Raw genomic sequence first — 16,984 nt, forward strand, 5'->3', positions numbered from 1 at the left:
TCAATTCTGGGGACCATAAGGGGTCCCCTGAGCCCCACCAGGAGTGATCCCCGAGCACACAGCCAGGAGTAAGTCCTGAGCACTACTATGTGTGGCCACCAAACAAACAAATATCACCCTCCAAGTCTATGAAACAGAAAGAATACTGCTCTCCTAGGGATACAAGAGACAGCAGATGTTAAATTTCATAAAGTGTATACCAATAATTATTATTTACATAATTGCTATTGGCATTCTTTAGCTATTTGGTTCCTCTAAGAACCACATATGGTTTGGTTATTAACACCTCTCGGGCCATCTGCATGAGATTTTGTAGTCCCAGGCAGACGGCCAGGGCTCCCAAAGGCACTGGGTACAACAATCACAGAGAGACACTCAGGAGAGTCAGCCACGTGCCCTCCAGGACGATCCAAACAGTTTATTTGTCACGGAAAGACTCAGCTGCCCCAAGAACAATTTATAGCAACAATGGAGGCCCCTGCCCAAATACCAACTCTACTGCTTTTATTTTACAGGGCTTTCGGGAGGAACAGCTTGAATCTGTGCTCAGCATGTCAGGGTCAGTCAGCATTTAACATGCCCTACCATCTGAATTGATGGGCCACACCCAGCAGTGCTCAGGAATCACTCCTGGTGGGCTTTGGGAACCACATGGGGATCCAGGAATCAAATCTAGGCTGGTGACTGCAAGGCAAGTGCCCTTCCACTGTACTATCCCTGTGGCCTCCCATGATATGTTCTAACCTGATTTTTTAGGGGTGTTCCCCAGGGTGCTTGGGGTGACACTTGGTGTAGAGATTCCAATTCAGGGCTCACACATGCTAAACATGAACCCCACTGTTTGAATGACCTCCCGAGTCCTCAAATTTACTGATATATACATGTGTGTGTATGTGTATGTATATATATGTGTATATACATATATATATATATATATATGGTTGTTTTTGTTTTTTTTTTTTTTGGCTTTTTGGGTCACACCTGGCGATGCTCAGGGGTTACTCCTGGCTCTGCACTCAGGAATTACTCCTGGTGGTGCTCAGGGGACCATTTGGGATGCTGGGACTCGAACCCGGGTGGGTAAGGCAAGGTAACGTCCTACCACAGTACTACCACTCCGGCCCAGTCTTAATTGTTTTTAAAGAAAATAGTTCATTATCATTACCTAATACTCCATCAATTCTAAGGTACACCTTTTCCACATCTGATCACATCTGAAACTAGACAATCAATGATGTGTCAGTTTAGCTGGAAGCTTTTTTCTCTTCCTTTGCAGTACATAAAATGCCACCTTAAGTATTAGTTCTTAAAGGCATTGTTTCCCTAGCTAGTCAAAAAATCAGGGGCCAGAGTGATAGTAAAGCAAGGAGGGCATTTGCCTTGCATGCGGCTGATCTGGTTCGATCCCTGGCACCCCATATGGTCCCCTGAGCACTACCAGGAGTAATTCCTGAGTGCAGAGCCAGGCATAAGTCCTGAGCACAGCCAGATGTGTGTGACCCAAAGAGCCTCCCAATCCACCCAAAGAAATCAGCTTTCCTTGCACGCTGCTGGGAATGAGAAAATGCTGCACCTCCACGGAAACCGAATGTAGGTACTCAGAAAAGAAAGACTAGAACCACTTCCGAATCCACTAGTCCCACACGAGGGTATTAAATGCAGAGGTGGACTGGAATAAGGACACCTGCAAGGTTCCAGGCACTTGGGTGGGAGAGGAGTGATAACTGCCTCTTCAGACCATAAACCACTGCAAATATGACCAAAACTATAATTAAATTTAAAAATGAAAAGAATGGGCCAGAGCCATAGTACAGCAGGTTGGGGACATGCCTTGCATGCACCTGACTTGTTCAATTCTTGGCACCAAATACGGTCCCCTGATCCTAGAGTGTTCCCTGAGCGTACTGTCAGGAATGAGCCCTGAGTCAGTTGGGTCTGGCTCAAACTTTCCATTCCAACCCCCCAAAGGAAAACAAACAAAGAAACCACACCACCAGGATATTAAAGGGATATTTGCACACCCATGCCTATAGCTTCATAATAGCCAAGAGTTAAAGCAATCTAACTGTCCATCCACAGATAAATAAGCAAAATGTGATATACATAGACAAAACAATATTATTTTTTTGCCTTTAAAAGGAAGGAAATTCTGTCATATACTACGATATGGATGAACCTGGGGGACAGATGCTAACTGGAGTAAGTCAATCATAGAAGAAATACTGCACGATTTTCCCTAGATAAGTCATCTGCCGTAGTCAGTCACATGGAAAGGCGAATGGTGCTTGGCAGGGGCCGTGGAGGAGGAATAACGGTTGTTGTTTGCCTGGTGTTTTGTTTTGTTTCGGGGCCTGACTTGCTGGTGCTCAGGGGTTACTCCTGGCTCTGCACTCATCAAACCTGGGCCGGCGGTGTGCAGGGCAAGTGCTCTACCTGCTGTGCGACCCTCCGGCCCTGGAATAAGGGTTTGTAATGGATACGGAGTGTGAGTTTTGCTTTTTTTTTTTTGGGTCACACCCGGCAATGCACAGGGGTTATTCCTGGCTCTGCACTCAGGAATCACCCTGGCGATGCTCAGGGGACCATATGGGATGCTGGGAATCAAACCCGGGTCGACCGCTGTGCTATTGCTCCAGCCCCAGGAGTGTGAGTTTTGAAAGATGAGAATTGTTCTGGCAATCAGTTGCACATGAACGTGAACAGATTTCTTCTTAGGGAGCCCTGCAGCAAACATGGCAGAAAGGGGTGCTGGAGAGAGGGGCAGGTTAAGGCATGTGCCTTGGCAGGTCACCAAACCCAGTTTGATTTCTGGCACATGACAGCGTGAGAAGTGCCCGGATGACCTGAGCACAGAGCTAAGAGTAGCCCCTGGGCACTGGTAGGTGTGGCCACTCTCAACAAAAATGTTAATACACATTAAAAAAAAAAAAAGAGGTGAGAAGAGTATAACTATTATTCTATGACAGATCAGAAAACTGACCTCAGCAAAAAATTCTAAGTATTAACCCAACGCAGAGTTGAACTTGAACCAGATATTCTGACCTGAGGTTAGTGACTTCTATTTCACAAAACAAAAAAAAAAATAATCCTCTCATAAAGATAAACATACAATACCTGGGATTTAAGGGGGTATATGTCAAACTAAATTGCAGAACTAATCTACGGATGAGCTGAATAAAATGAAAACATTCACTGGGAATACCATACTTAATTAAAATAATGTTTTTTCCTCAGCTAAATTATAAATTTAGAGCCGGAGCAATCGCTCAATGGGCTCAGTGCACACTTGACGTGCAGGCGGTCCACGGCAGTCCCAAGCAGAGTGGGAGCCCCGGTCTCGAACCAGGACTGGCCGCTGAGCTTCGGGGAGAGGATCCCAAACACCGAATAAAGACACTGACGGCTTTAACAAAATTCCAACTAAATGGTAACAGAATACTTTATAACATATTGTAAAATGCTAGAGGAAAACAACAGTTAATACTCATGGTACAACTGCTGTAATTTATAATCATAAAAATTTATATAATCTAAAAATATGATAGTAATTGGACTACATTAAGGACAGAGAAATGGAAAATGTAGGTATATAGTAGGAGTGGAGGAAGGACAGAACACATCAGTCTTCTTAGAAAGCATGGGAAATTAAGATACGACTTGAGTCTGCAAAATAAATTCAGAGCAAGTTATAACCAAGTTATAAAATATATAACTTTGGGGCTGGAGGGATAGCACAGCAGTTAGGACATTTGCCTTGCATACCGCCAACCCAGATTCGATCCCCAGCATCCCATATGGTCCCCCGAGCACCACCAGGAGTAATTCCTGAGTTCATGAGCCAGGAGTAACCCCTGAGCAATGCTGGGTGTGACCCAAAAAGGCAAATACACACACACACAAAAAAAACCTATTAACATAGCATATAGTATGACTATAATTTACCAGAGACACAGAAGTATGGAACAAAACACATGACAACAAAAACAAGCTAAAAGAAATGGTCACCAGGTAGAGACTGCAGACGTTTTTTATAACAAGAGCTAGAACAGTTTGGTGCTTTAAACTCTTGATGTAATTTTGATGAAAAAACTTTGAAATCACAGTCATTAATTAAGCTCATTTCTGCTTAAAATAACAGTAAGTATATCTAAAACTCCAGGACATCTCAGTTCTTGAATGTATAGTTTTCTGTGAAATGGGATAGAATACTTTGTAATTATACTTGGAGGCAGGAGACCAAAGTTCCAAAGAACCCACCACCTACCACATACAACAAAGAAGAAACGAGGCTTTGGAGAAAGACATTTCACTCACCTGATGAAAGAAATAGGTAACTGCAAGGTCATTGTCATTTAAGAGGATTTCTTCTTCTGTGGTAAAAAGCCATTTTCGAATGGTCAGGCAGGTGCCTGGCACAGCTGATGTGTAATTCTGGACGTAGAGTTTATGAGGGAATTCGTTAGGTGCTAGCTTACGTACTGAAAGGGTAGAGCAAAGAAAAGAGATGTAAGGAATTTCCCAAGTTCAGACTGTATAAGACAGATCAAGAGTGAGCCACGAACGGCCTCTGATCTCTCAAAGAGCCCTGCCTCAGAACCACAAACTCTATTAAGCAATGGGCAGCTGAGCCTAACACTGAGTGATGGCCATACTCGGCACCAACTACAAACTTAGTGAGAATATCCTACATGTTACCTAGTAAGTCCAGCAATGTCACTGAATATATTTAGAGGAAGTCTCTCCTCTTACTCAGTTATGGTACACTGGGTGGGTCCTGTTCCAATTCTCAATGAACTGGGATTTTTGTTTTTGCTTTGTTAAGAGCTGCATGGTTCTCCTCACTCTGTGACTGCAATCCTCAGCAGTTAACCAAAGTGAAAAGTATCGTTTGAGTAACAGTGTTTCCTCTTCTGAACAATGCACAAGGCAAACAAAGCGTTTATAATATCTAACTTCTTTAGAAAGCTCAGTTTTCTTCTCTTGATGTTTATTAGGCCCTTTAATACCCAAAACACAGATTTACTATTTTCCCTGTAATTTATAAACTAAAGCTTAGAAATGGATGAGACTTGAGTCCCAGCGCACTGGCTCCTTGCAGTCCTTTGTAAGTTGTCTTTCTTGCACCTAGGCTGAAGCTGCAGGAAGCTGAGAGGAGAGAGAACAGGGAGTGGCCGCTTCCGGGAGAGTCAGATGCCATCTATGTTGATTTGGGAGAACGGCTTGACCGCCTTACTCGGCTCTTCTCTTCGGAATGGGGAAGGACTGATCAAGCGGACTCTCGCCTTGGCCGGAGTTGATCAGTCCTTCCTCACTTCAGAAAGAGAAAGGATTTAGGAGACTCTCTGTGGCCTTTCTTTTCTGAACAGGAAGGATCGTTTCTCTTTCTCTCCCTTGCCTCCCCCCCACTCTGGAAAAGCCTGAGTCTTCTTTGTCTCTTGTGCCCTGAAGTTCTGGGTGGGGAGGGTGTGCGGTGGCGGGCTCTGAATCAACAGCCCCGCACACAGCAGGGATGCTCTACCCCAGAGCATCCTCCAGCCTCTCTGTGGTCAAATACAACCAGTGTGGTCCTCATCTTTAGCTTTTATGAAATAAAACAAAGATTTTCTCCTATCATGCAATAAACCCTCCGAGAAGTAAACTGTTCATAAACATGTGTGTGTACATATACACTTAGCTATGTATTATTAAAGCAGAATTTTAGATCATTTCTAACTCCTGAAAACAGAAAGCTATTTTTTTTGTATTTTGGCCACACCTGGCAGTGTTCACGTCTTATTTCTGGCTCTGAGCTCAGGCATCACTCCTGGCAGAACTTGGCAGTCCACGCGGGATGCTGGGGATCAAACCCAGATCAGATGTGTTCAAGGAAAGCCCTACTTTCTGCGCTACTGCTCCAGTTCCCATAGAAAGCTATTCTTAAAGATTTACAGAAAGCGTTCATCATGCCTACGGCTGGGCTCCACTGTCCCACAACTGAGCTCTGCAGAGATGACAAACCACCAAAAATTTCAGGTACACTTTTTTTTTTTTTGTCTGCTGAAAACTCCGAGCCTTTTCAGATTGGGGGGTGGGTCTCCTCCCCCTACCTCCCCAAACCTTCAGAAGCTCAGCAGCCACATCCACCTTCCAGCATGTAAGCTCACTGCCCTGTTAAATATTCTGGATTTTCTGGAGTGACATCTCCAAACTCCACAGTTCTAACATCCCAACAGGAGTACACCAGATTGGATGGGAATGTAATATAGAAGCCAATTAAGCTCAGTTAACAAAAACAAACACAGAAGGCGCAACTTGTAACAATAGCTTAGTAAACCCTCAAACACAAAGATTTTCACAAATTTTCTTTTACTGAAGTCCTTTTTGATCCTTTAGATAAACATTAGTCATTTAGTGGTAACAAGCAATATAAAATAAATTGTTATGGGTCTGCTATGGGAGCAGACTTGAGAGGTGATTGGAAAAATGAAGACAGTGGTGGAGGGAAGGTGACAATGGTTGTGGAATTGGTGTTGAAACATTGCGTGCCTGTAACAAATAATCTTGAACAACTTTGTTCGAGGTGTTTAGGAGAGATCAGGAACCACACACCAAGACCATACATGTCAGTGGCACAGTAAACACATTATCTTCACTAAAATAAAATTTTAGAAAATCTAAAGAAGACAAAGTTCTCTGAAATAAGTGATGGCTAAATGGAACAGCTATTCTCTTTAAGGCTATTCCATTGAAATATAGAACTTTTAAACCTTTGATTAAGAATAACCTTATAAAGGAGCTGCCTCGGTGCCAGGCTTCAATCAGTTAACTGGTTTACAAAGAAGAAACAGTCAACAGCGGTTAGATTAACTCCTGACACGGGTCTCACGGGGTCTGTTAGGGCTGCTTGTTGGAGACAGTTTTAATAAATGGACTTGCTCTTATCTGAAAGTTCTTCTCTAGGCAAATGTTTCCAATCCAAGAGCTTCGGAGGGCTTAGTTTGACAGCACTAACTACACCCAGGGGCCCAGGAAGGAGTCAGTGGAAGAGCAGATGCATGTCTGAGGCCCTGGATTAGAGCCCTGGCACCATAAAAAAAAGTACAAGAGGAAAAAAAGAATAAAAGGTCCAATAGACAATTCCACATTAGCTACCACTTATGATGTTAGTTACTTACCAAAGGAATGATTGATCACTTCAAATAAGGCGAAGTAATTCACTGTTGTACTGTCCATGCCAACCTTTGCTGCAATGGCCTAAGGTACGAGCAGGGCAGATTAATTTCAAGTCGAACACCACTGAGGGAAAAGACAAGTACATGATGCGGGAAGGGGAAGGCGGAGGCTGGGGTGGAGCGTGGCCCCCACCCGAGCACAGCCTCCACGCTGGATAGGAGGCCCAGGGTGCAATCCTGAGTGACAATTTTTTTTTTTTAATTGAGAAGATAAAGATTTTGCCAACCCGGTGTTACAAAAACAATTTACCATTCAAGCTACTTTTTACATACATATGCACCTATGTATACATATGTATTAGGTAAAAGGACCAAATCTAAATATTATCTCTAAATAGAACTTTCTCCCCTTCAAGCTAAAAATAGTTTCTCCTTACTATCAGCTTTCCTCTCTGAAATGGTTTCATCACACTGGGGTGTTTTGAAACAGTCCTTTTCAACGTGCAGGAGCCAGAGAGGCAGTATAGCAGTAAGGTTTCGCCCTGCACGCCACCAGCCTGGGGCCCATCCTTCACTCCACATCTGGTCTCCTGAGCCCTTCCACGAGTGATCCCTGAGTACAGAGCCAGAGTAAGCCCTGAGCATGGTCAGGTGTGGCCCCCAAGCAAAATGAAAACTCCAAAAGAGCAAGGATGTTATCATAAACAAATGGGTTATATCAAAAGATATGGAAAATAAATAGGAAATTCCAGTGGTCAAAGACAGACTATTTGAATCCCCTCAGGTAATATCTACTATTAGTAAATCATACTGAATACCTAAAAATCCCGGGATAAAATACAAAACAATGATCTCATTGAATATCATTAGATTTTACTAACATACTAATTCATTATATAACATACTAATTCAATTTCATGAAGTTGAAAATAAGAGAAAAAAACTAAATATTTATCTTCCCTTTCCAACAAACTGTATTTCAGGATAATCAACCATATTTCACTGATAAGGAAAAGTTCTTTAGTGTAGTTAAGTAAAATAATGAAAGAATTAGAAAATTGCTGGCTAAAGTAGCAAAAACTGGTGATATGTTCATTTGACAGAAGATCAAAGGGGACTCTCACAATGGAAAGATCAGGTCACCAAAATTCACACTCACTGACCCATCTTCTGTCACTAATGAGGTGGCCACACGTTGTGCACCTGATGACAGGCAATACACAGAACAGAGCACCAATTAGGATTTATTCTTATCTGAAGATGAACTGGAATCTAATAAAAATCCTAGGGGCCAGGGCCGTAGTACAGGAGGTAGGGCATTTGCTCTGCACACAGCCAACCTGGGTTTAATCTCCGGCACTGCATAGGGTCCCCCCCCCAACCCGCCTGCCAGAGAAAGCCCGGGAGTAAGTTAAAAAAACAGAATTAAACAAAAACCAATCAATAAACATAAAAGATTTCAATAAAGGGAAAGAAAACGGGTACTTTATATGAAATGACAATGCTGTCATCCACTAAATACGTTAGATGGGTAGCTGGAGACGCACTGTAGGCCTGTTCTCACAGACACTAGAAAGTTCTTTCTGGGTCGGGAGAACAGCGTGGTGCTTTGAGCGCCTTCTAAGCGTATGGCAGGGGTTCAAGTGCCTAAGACCCCACATGCACCAAGTGCCGTCCTGGCAGTTGACGGCTGCGATTCCCAGTGCCACAGGCGAGTTCTGGGCAGGCGAGTTCTGGGCACAGAACAGCCAGGCATGCAGCCGCACCACGAAGGGGCTGTGAACCCTGTGCAGCACACCCAGGACCCGTGTTCCTGCACGCAGAGCCTGCCCCTGCTGGGTACGTGAGTGAGCACAGAGCTCAGAGCACCTCGGCCAAGTATGTAAGCACCACAAGCTGACGTGGGACCCCTGGCAAGCACCGTGATGAAAAACATTCAAGCACCAAGACCAGGCACATGTGCAGCTCTGGTCACGGTAACAAAATCGTCAACAATGAAGGAAGGGCTAGAGGGAATCAAATAAAAAATGTTTTCACAATTAAAAGAGGGGAGTATGTTGATCATGGCTATTACAATCCAGGACATCTTTCTTTCAGGGACAAAATACTTTCACATAAAGACCGCCAATAATTGCAGTTAAATTTAATAACTTTACGGTGTGCCAGATACTTGAAATATTTTAATTCGATCTATCATCCACAGCTTTAAGCCATTTAATGTCAGTCTATTTTTCTGCCTGATTTACCTGATAGACTTGGTCTGTAGTACTGTTCTTCTTAACCCTAACTGTAACTGTTGTTCCATCCGGTAATGCTACTCTCAGCTCAACGTCGGACACTCCATTGTAGTTCTGGGGGAAAGACAGGAAGAATTTAAGTTCCAAGGTATCCTCATTCTCCTTACAATGAACTAGCACACAGCAACCTGCAGTGACAGACAGAAAGCTCACACGGAAAGTAGAAGACACCTTCAAAGTAAACAGCACGTGGCCACGCGGGTTCGACACTGGCACTCCACAGACCAGAGAGGGCGGGGCATTTGCTGTGCATGTGTTCGATCCCCAGCATCTCTCCCCGGCACCCCATATTGTCCCCTGACCACTGCCAGGCGCAGCCTTGGTGGCACCAACACTACTAGGGCAGCCTGGGAGTCCTGGCCACGTGGGCCACAGTAGCACTGCACCCCTGAGCCTGGCACTTGAGAGCTGATGTGGGGCCCCCAGACCTCTGGACCCCCACTGGGGAGATACCTGCCTCCCCCCAAATATGGAATGTGATCACTACAAATAGTTGATACTGACCACGAAAGTTTCTAGTGAAATCAAGTAACAATGACCTGAGTGCTAGCAAAGGTTAAAAGAGGAGACCAAGCAATAGATCTGGAAGGGTGAGCACATAAAAAGGAAAGTGAGAAAATAGTTCTTTAAAGATTTTATGGGGGGCCGGAGCGATAGCATAGCACAGCAGGGAGGGCATTTGCTTTGCATGTGGCCGACTGGGTTCCATCCCCAGCATCCCATATGGTCCTCCGAGCACCATCAGGAGTGATTCCTGAGTGCAGAGCTAGGAGTAAGCCCTGAGCATTGCCAGGTGTGATCCCCCTGCCCCCCTCAAAAAAGGATTGTATGGAAATTCAATTCATAATGAATTCTCTTATTATAATTCAATTCCCACTGGCTACCTTGACTCTATTTCCCCTCAGGAGGAGCCAAGAGGCATTATGGGGACATCCACCCACCTCATCTGATTCCGACAGGAATTCTTGCATGATGTCGCTCTCACCAATAACTCGGATTGAACACACTGTGAAAAACAAAAATAAAACCTGGAATGAGATCTGAAATCAAGAATACAGAGGGAAGAATATACATCATGGTCAAAGTATGAATCACTAGCAACAGGCAACTCAGAGGGAGTTTGCCACTCTGACAAGGCACGCTTGGCAGGAGTGGCAGGGAGGCTGCGCTCAAGGCTGACTCCTGGCTCTGCACTCAGAGGTCACTCCTGGCGGGGCTCAGGGACAATATGCAGAGGCAGGGACTGAGCATGGGGAGTGCACAGGGACCTGCGACATGTAAGGAAGTGCCTCAGGCCCTGGATGACGTCTTCAGCCCTGTATTACATGTAATATTTAAGGCCCAACAAGCAGTATGTAATAAAAATGACCCAGAAGAGAGGAATGAAAAATAGTTTGTTAAAAAATTAACAGGTGGGGCTGGAGAGATAGCACAGCGGGTAGGGTGTTTGCCTTGCACGCGGCCGACCCGGGTTCAAATCCCAACATCCCATATGGTCCCCTGAGCACGGCCAGGGATGATAATTCCTGAGTGCAGAGCCAGGAGTAATCCCTGTGCATCACCAGGTGTGACCCAAAAAGAAAAAAAAAAAAAATTTAACAGGCACCAGGAGATAGTGTGACTGACTGGGCTTGATTCTCTCTGAAGTCCAGTCTCTCATGGTCCTCTGACCATGGTGGGTGTAGCCGGGTCGCCCCAACACTGTATCCTCACACCCTGCACTAAGCCACTGGCTGTGGGCACCTCACCTCCAAGTGTCTCTTGGGAAACACTCTCCCCCCCCCCCGAAATAGTAACAAATAGCCAAAGGAAGTCACCCCCAAAAGAGAAATAAGACAGCACAGAAGGGAGGGGAGGAGGGGCTAAGTGACAGTGCAGTGGGGAGGGCGCTGGCCTTGCACACGGCAGACTTGGGTTTGATCCCTACAACCCACACGGTCCCTGAGCACTGCCAGGAGCAACCCTCGAGCACCACCAGGTGTGGCCCCAAAACAAAGAGCAAACAAAAATAGAAAAAGAAAACACAAGCCAAAATAAGAGCTAGTACAGCGGGGAGGGCGCCTGCCTTCCACTCACAGGCCTGGGTTCCTGGTTGGATGGCCTGCACAGCCAGGAGGGATATCTGGGCACACCTGGGGGGTGGCTCCTAAACCAAAACAAGTCAAAACAACTTCCCCCCAAATAAAAAAATAATTAAAAATTAATAAATCAATGTAAATCTAACTTTTCTATCTGAGGCAGTGTTAATAATCGGAAGCAAGGAGCAAGAGAAGGTTATCCAGGAAAAACCAAATACAAAAGCAAAGCACAGAGGGGAGAAACATCTCTCTGGCCTAGGAGCTGCCTTTTAGGCTATAAAAGCTGAATGGTTAACAGCCTAATAAGGCTATTCTAAGGAATACCCAAATCATTTAATGAGTAGGTAATTAAGTATTAAGCTGGGCACAGGTTGTTGTTTAGTTCTGTTTTGCTTTTGAAGTCAGTGATTTTGGCTTCAAAACAACCAAAAAGGCGAGGTAGCTCATTGCTTATGTCCAAGACAGTTCGTTTCCTGGCACTCTCATGAGGATGGTAAATCACACTGACAATTTTATTTTACTAAATTAAAAAAATTATATCCTTTCTCATTTCCCAAGGGCTATGTGTGGGGATCATTTTCTGTTAGAAAAGATCAAAACAAATGCAGAAGTTACAGTACCTTCTACGGGAGAGACATTTTCCCTTTAGAGATAAGGCTTTTCATTTACCACACTCCTTAAAGCTAGACCAGTAAGTCTGTTCTGTCCTGTTTGGGGAGACACCCAGCAGTCAGGGATTACTCCCCGCTCTGTGCTGGGGGCAGGGCTATCACGCTGGTGCTCCTGGTGATCATGAGCGCAGTCTGGGGAATGAAGGCTGGGCCTCCATGTGCAGAACATGGGCCCGGCACCAGTCCCCAGTCCCAGGTCACTGAGTTCTTGTACAAGGACACAGTTACCGAATACCATATAAGAACATCATTTTATTAAACCAGCTATGTAAAAAGATAGTCAGAAAATCATACAATGTAGAAAAGCAAGGCATCTGCTCTGAAACACAAAATAAACAATTTGTAATGTCTGAGATAAGTAAATTTCAACAATGCTTCTAACTTGTTTACAATAAGTTAACTGGGGCCTGATAGTAATATGATTTTTTGGGTCATACCTGGCAATGCACAGGGGTCACTCCTGGCTATGCACTCAGGAATTACCCCTGGCGGTGCTCAGGGGACCATATGGGATGCTGGGAATCAAACTTAGGTTGGTCGAGTGCAAGGCAAACACCCTATCGCTCCAGCCCCCAGGGCCTGATAGTAATATGGGTTGGGCATTTGTCTTGCATGCAGCCAACCTGGGTTCGATCCCTGGCTGGGACCCCATACAGTCTCCCCGTGTACTACCAGGACTAATTCCTGAGTGCAGAATCAGGAGTAATCCCCAAGCATTGTCAGGTATGACCCCAAAAAGCAAAAAAAAAAAAAAAAAAACAAAAAAAAAACTACAAATCAACTGTAACTAAGCAATCCTATCGAGATCCATAAAAGGAGATTTTCTTTTTTTTGGGGGGGGGAGAGAGGAAGGCAGGTCATACCCAGAGATGCTCAGATTACTCCTGGCTCCATGCTCAGGGACCATATGCCATACGGATGCTGGGGAATGAACCTGGGTCGGCCATGTGCAAAGCAAGTGCCCTATCCACTGTATTATCACTTCAGCCCCAAAGAAGTAAGTTTTCATGCAGGATCTGCCAGTGAGCTAAAGCACATTTTATTTTAATGTACTTTTAACAAGAAGTCTCATGATGGAGATGTTACTGGTGCTTGCTCGAGCAAATCAATGAGCAACGGGATGACAGTGACAGTGACAGTCTTTGGGTCATACCCAGCAGTCACTGAGTCTAGTCCCCCATCCCCTGCTTCAGGAGAGTCTGGGGGAGCAGGAGATACGGGGATCCCTAGGGGCTCCCGCGTACAAAACACCTATTCCAGGCCACCTAGCCATCTCCTGGGTCAGAGCTGAGAGTCATTTTATTTTTTTTTTATTTTTTTTTTTTATTTATACTTTGTTTTGAATCATATGAAAGTTCACATGGCAAATCCTCCTTTAGAAATCAAGAGAAAGTTACAAAGGAAAATTTTAAGTCAAATGCAATTATGCAGCCTGTATCTAATTTTATGAAATTTGCCAGACAAAAAAGAAAAACAAATTCTGTTTGGATTTGTTTTCTACTTCTCTACTCCTTTCAATACTCGTTCACAAACAGCTGTCAGCTTCTGTCATCAGAGATGAAATAAGGAAATGAAGATGACAATAGAATATATCTACTGCATCTCTGGGGAAGCACATTTTTAATTTCCTTTAGCTGCTCTACTTAATTTGACAGTTGGAAACTTTTGTTCTCAAAACACAGTGGTATACATTGCTCAGTGTGCTTAATTTTATTACAGATATTATCCAAATGGTTTTTAATCATCCAAGATCATGATGAGCACCAGAGAGGCAATGTTATTTAACAGAGACACTTAACAGTAAATTAAATGGAGATGGTGCTGATTAATAAAGTTGTTTGAGCTTACTACAACAGTCTCATTCTGTTTTCAAGTTAGATTTGAGATTAGATTGTCATGGCTCAAATCTTGAGATTCAAGCTTCCTTTGATTCTGCAGTAAAACTGTATCCATTGTAACTTATTATCACAATATATATGATGACAGAGCTGAGAGTCATTTTAATTAAAGTGTCTTTAAAACTGCCCTTTTGGCTCCCACGTCAAGTCAGCATACTGATAAGTGTTTGCTGGGGAAAAAAATGCAGCCTAGAAATAAAGATCCTAGTGCACTGAAAACTAGTAATGCATTTTCTGTTGCTATTAAGTGCTCAGCAAGCCAATAAAATAGGCTACTAATTGCTGTACTGCACATTTCGGACCTGGCTTCAAAACTCAGAACATTCAACACCTGTAAGCAGAAACTTGATTGACTTTTCACTCTTGAGAACAGGAAACTATCTTATGCAGTGCAGGAGTGACAAAAAACACCTACAGACCTGTCTCCTGAGGTCAGAAAAACTTAACAGATCAGTTTACCTTTTTCTAGATATTCTTCCAACCCCCGACGCCGGGCATCTAACTGCTGTTCTGATAAAGAGAATGGCCACTTCCCTGGCAGCCGGGGAAATGTGAAGTTAGCGAACTCTCTCTTCAGGTTCTGGTGCAGGATAGCAAACTCCCGGTACCGCTTAGAACACAGCTGCCTGCCTGCCATGTAAACGTTGTACACCTGGAGAAGGAGAAGAAAAGGCCTTGTTACTGCAAATTTAATCACATGACCATCCCAAACCGAGCAGACTCAGCGTGACACTGTGGCTTAGGTGCCTTCCACTTGACATGCAATGGAGAATCCAGTCGAGCTCACGCACGCAAAGACCTGCCAGAATCTACATGTGAAAACAGGGTTACTCTTTCTTGTTTTTTGCTTTTTTGGTCACACCTGGCGATGCACAGGGGTTACTCCTGGCTCTGCACTCAGAACTACTCCTGGCAGTGCTCAGGGGACCATATGGGATTCTGGGAATAGAACCCGGGTTGGCTGCATGCAAGGCAAACGCCCTCCCCACTGTGCTATTGCTTCAGCCCGGGTTACTCTTTCAAGGGGCTAATGATATTTTTGCAACTGAAATGATTCTTTTGGGGGGGGGGGGTTCTGGATTACAAAACTCAGATGACCAAGCACGGGGGTTGAGAAAAGAGGGTGGACTGGAGGCGCTGGGGATAGTGGGGGAGGTCTTGGGCACATTGGTGGTGGTGGTGGGCGAAGCTTTGCACACCCAAATTAGAAACATTAACATCATTGTGATACCCAAACTGTAATAAAAGTTATTATTTATAAAAAAATAAAGCCAGTTAAAATTATAAAATTACTTATAATGTAGTTTTAAATACCTTTAAGGCCAATTATTAGGGTTCTTTTTTTTGTTTTGTTCGGGGGTCACACCCAATGGTGCTCGGGGATCACTCCTGGTGGGGCATGGGGCCCATTTCAGGGGCTGAATCCAGTCTGCTGATAGCTAAGAATTATCAGACAGATAAAGGAGAGGGACTGGGTGGGCGACTTATGGGGCTTTTCAACCCAGAATGCTGGCGCCAAGACAAATGCTACCTGGCAGGGTCCTGCAACTGCTCTTTCTTCACTCTCCTAGAAGAATCTCCCCTCCAGAAAGCCCATTACAAAGATGTTTGTCCTGATAAACTGTACAGTCTAGCCCAGATAGTTGAAGACTGTCAGGCATCTGACCAAGAATGTTCATCTGACGATCCCTGGCTCGAAGCAACACATGCTGTAACGGAGGGCCATGAGGCTGCGAGCCTGTCCCTGTCTTTTCTCTCTTGGTTGTCTCTCTTGCTCTTTCGAGGTACGCCTGCTTCAGATATGTTAACCCACACTCTACCTGCTGCACTGCTGCTCTGGCTCCAGCAGTGATATGTCCTTCAGGGTACATTTAACCTTCGGAAACTGAAGTTTGTCAGTCAATGTGGTATACACATGAAAGCAGGCAAATTCAGAGAAAGCTGTAAAAATCTAGGGTTGATTCTGGAAAGACGTGACTGTTATCTGCAGTGGCTCTACAGCAGCTCTCAGGTCTCGGTCTACCCACAGACAGGCGCCTGCACGCCGGCCCGCAGGCAAGCAGCTGCAACCAAGGCTGCACATCAGCGTCTCTCAGCTTTCCTGGACAGTGGACCAGCAGCTGGAGACAATGCTCTGGTGACCACAGTGAGAGCTGGAAGGAGGTCCAGGCGCCTGAAGGCATGAATCCGAAATGAAACAAAGTTACTCACGAAGAGGAGAGCTAAAAATGGCAGGGCTGGGTTCGGGCTGGGGACATAGCTGAATCGGTGGCAGAGTGTGCCATTCACAGGTATAAGTCCACTGCCAGCAATTCAGCCATCAATGAATCAATGAATGAGCCAACCAACATGACCCCAGATATAGTAGTATTTTTATTAGCAAAGACTTGTTACAGAAACTCTTCCAGTGCTGGGCTCCGTGGCAGAGTGCACATCATCTACAAGAGCGAGGAAGGGGGGAGGGGAAGGAGAGAGGGAGAGGGGGAGCAGACAGGGACAGAAGTCCCTTAAGGACCCAGTGATACTACACTTACTGGCATCCATCCCCCAACCACAACCATTAATTTAGAAGGATCCATGCACATCTCTGTTCGTCACTGCACTCAGTGCGACACAAGATATGAGCAAGACGAAAACACCCGGCTCTGGATGAATGGATCATCCAACTACGGTCACAGGACACTATGCAGCTCTAAGAAAGAGCAAAATCCTGCCAGGTGCCAGGGCCACTTGGATGGAACTAGGGAGTGTCAGAGTGCAGTCAGTCAGGAGGACACGGTCAGTCGCAGAATGAGCTTTCACGTGTGGGACTCAGAGACGACACCATGGGAGCACTGAGCCACACAGCTGAGTTCGGGTGAGGGGGTGCAAGGGAGGGTCCTGGTCCAC

General features: G+C 44.9%; 1 protein-coding gene across 3 annotated transcripts in view; it reads right to left on the reverse strand.

Annotated features, from left to right (window-relative positions):
- Positions 1-16,984, reverse strand: part of SNX27 (sorting nexin 27) — a 76,059-nt gene that overhangs the window by 12,800 nt on the left and 46,275 nt on the right. For all 3 annotated transcript variants that reach the window (XM_055130892.1, XM_055130890.1, XM_055130891.1), the window contains 5 exons: positions 14,555-14,747; positions 10,390-10,454; positions 9,398-9,502; positions 7,155-7,233; positions 4,315-4,478 (listed from right to left, as the gene is read on the reverse strand). In XM_055130892.1, the coding sequence (XP_054986867.1) occupies positions 4,315-4,478; positions 7,155-7,233; positions 9,398-9,502; positions 10,390-10,454; positions 14,555-14,747 (606 nt within the window). The remainder of the gene's footprint in view (positions 1-4,314; positions 4,479-7,154; positions 7,234-9,397; positions 9,503-10,389; positions 10,455-14,554; positions 14,748-16,984) is intronic.

Source organism: Sorex araneus, chromosome 3, assembly GCF_027595985.1.
Source record: "Sorex araneus isolate mSorAra2 chromosome 3, mSorAra2.pri, whole genome shotgun sequence".
Lineage (NCBI taxonomy): Eukaryota > Metazoa > Chordata > Mammalia > Eulipotyphla > Soricidae > Sorex > Sorex araneus.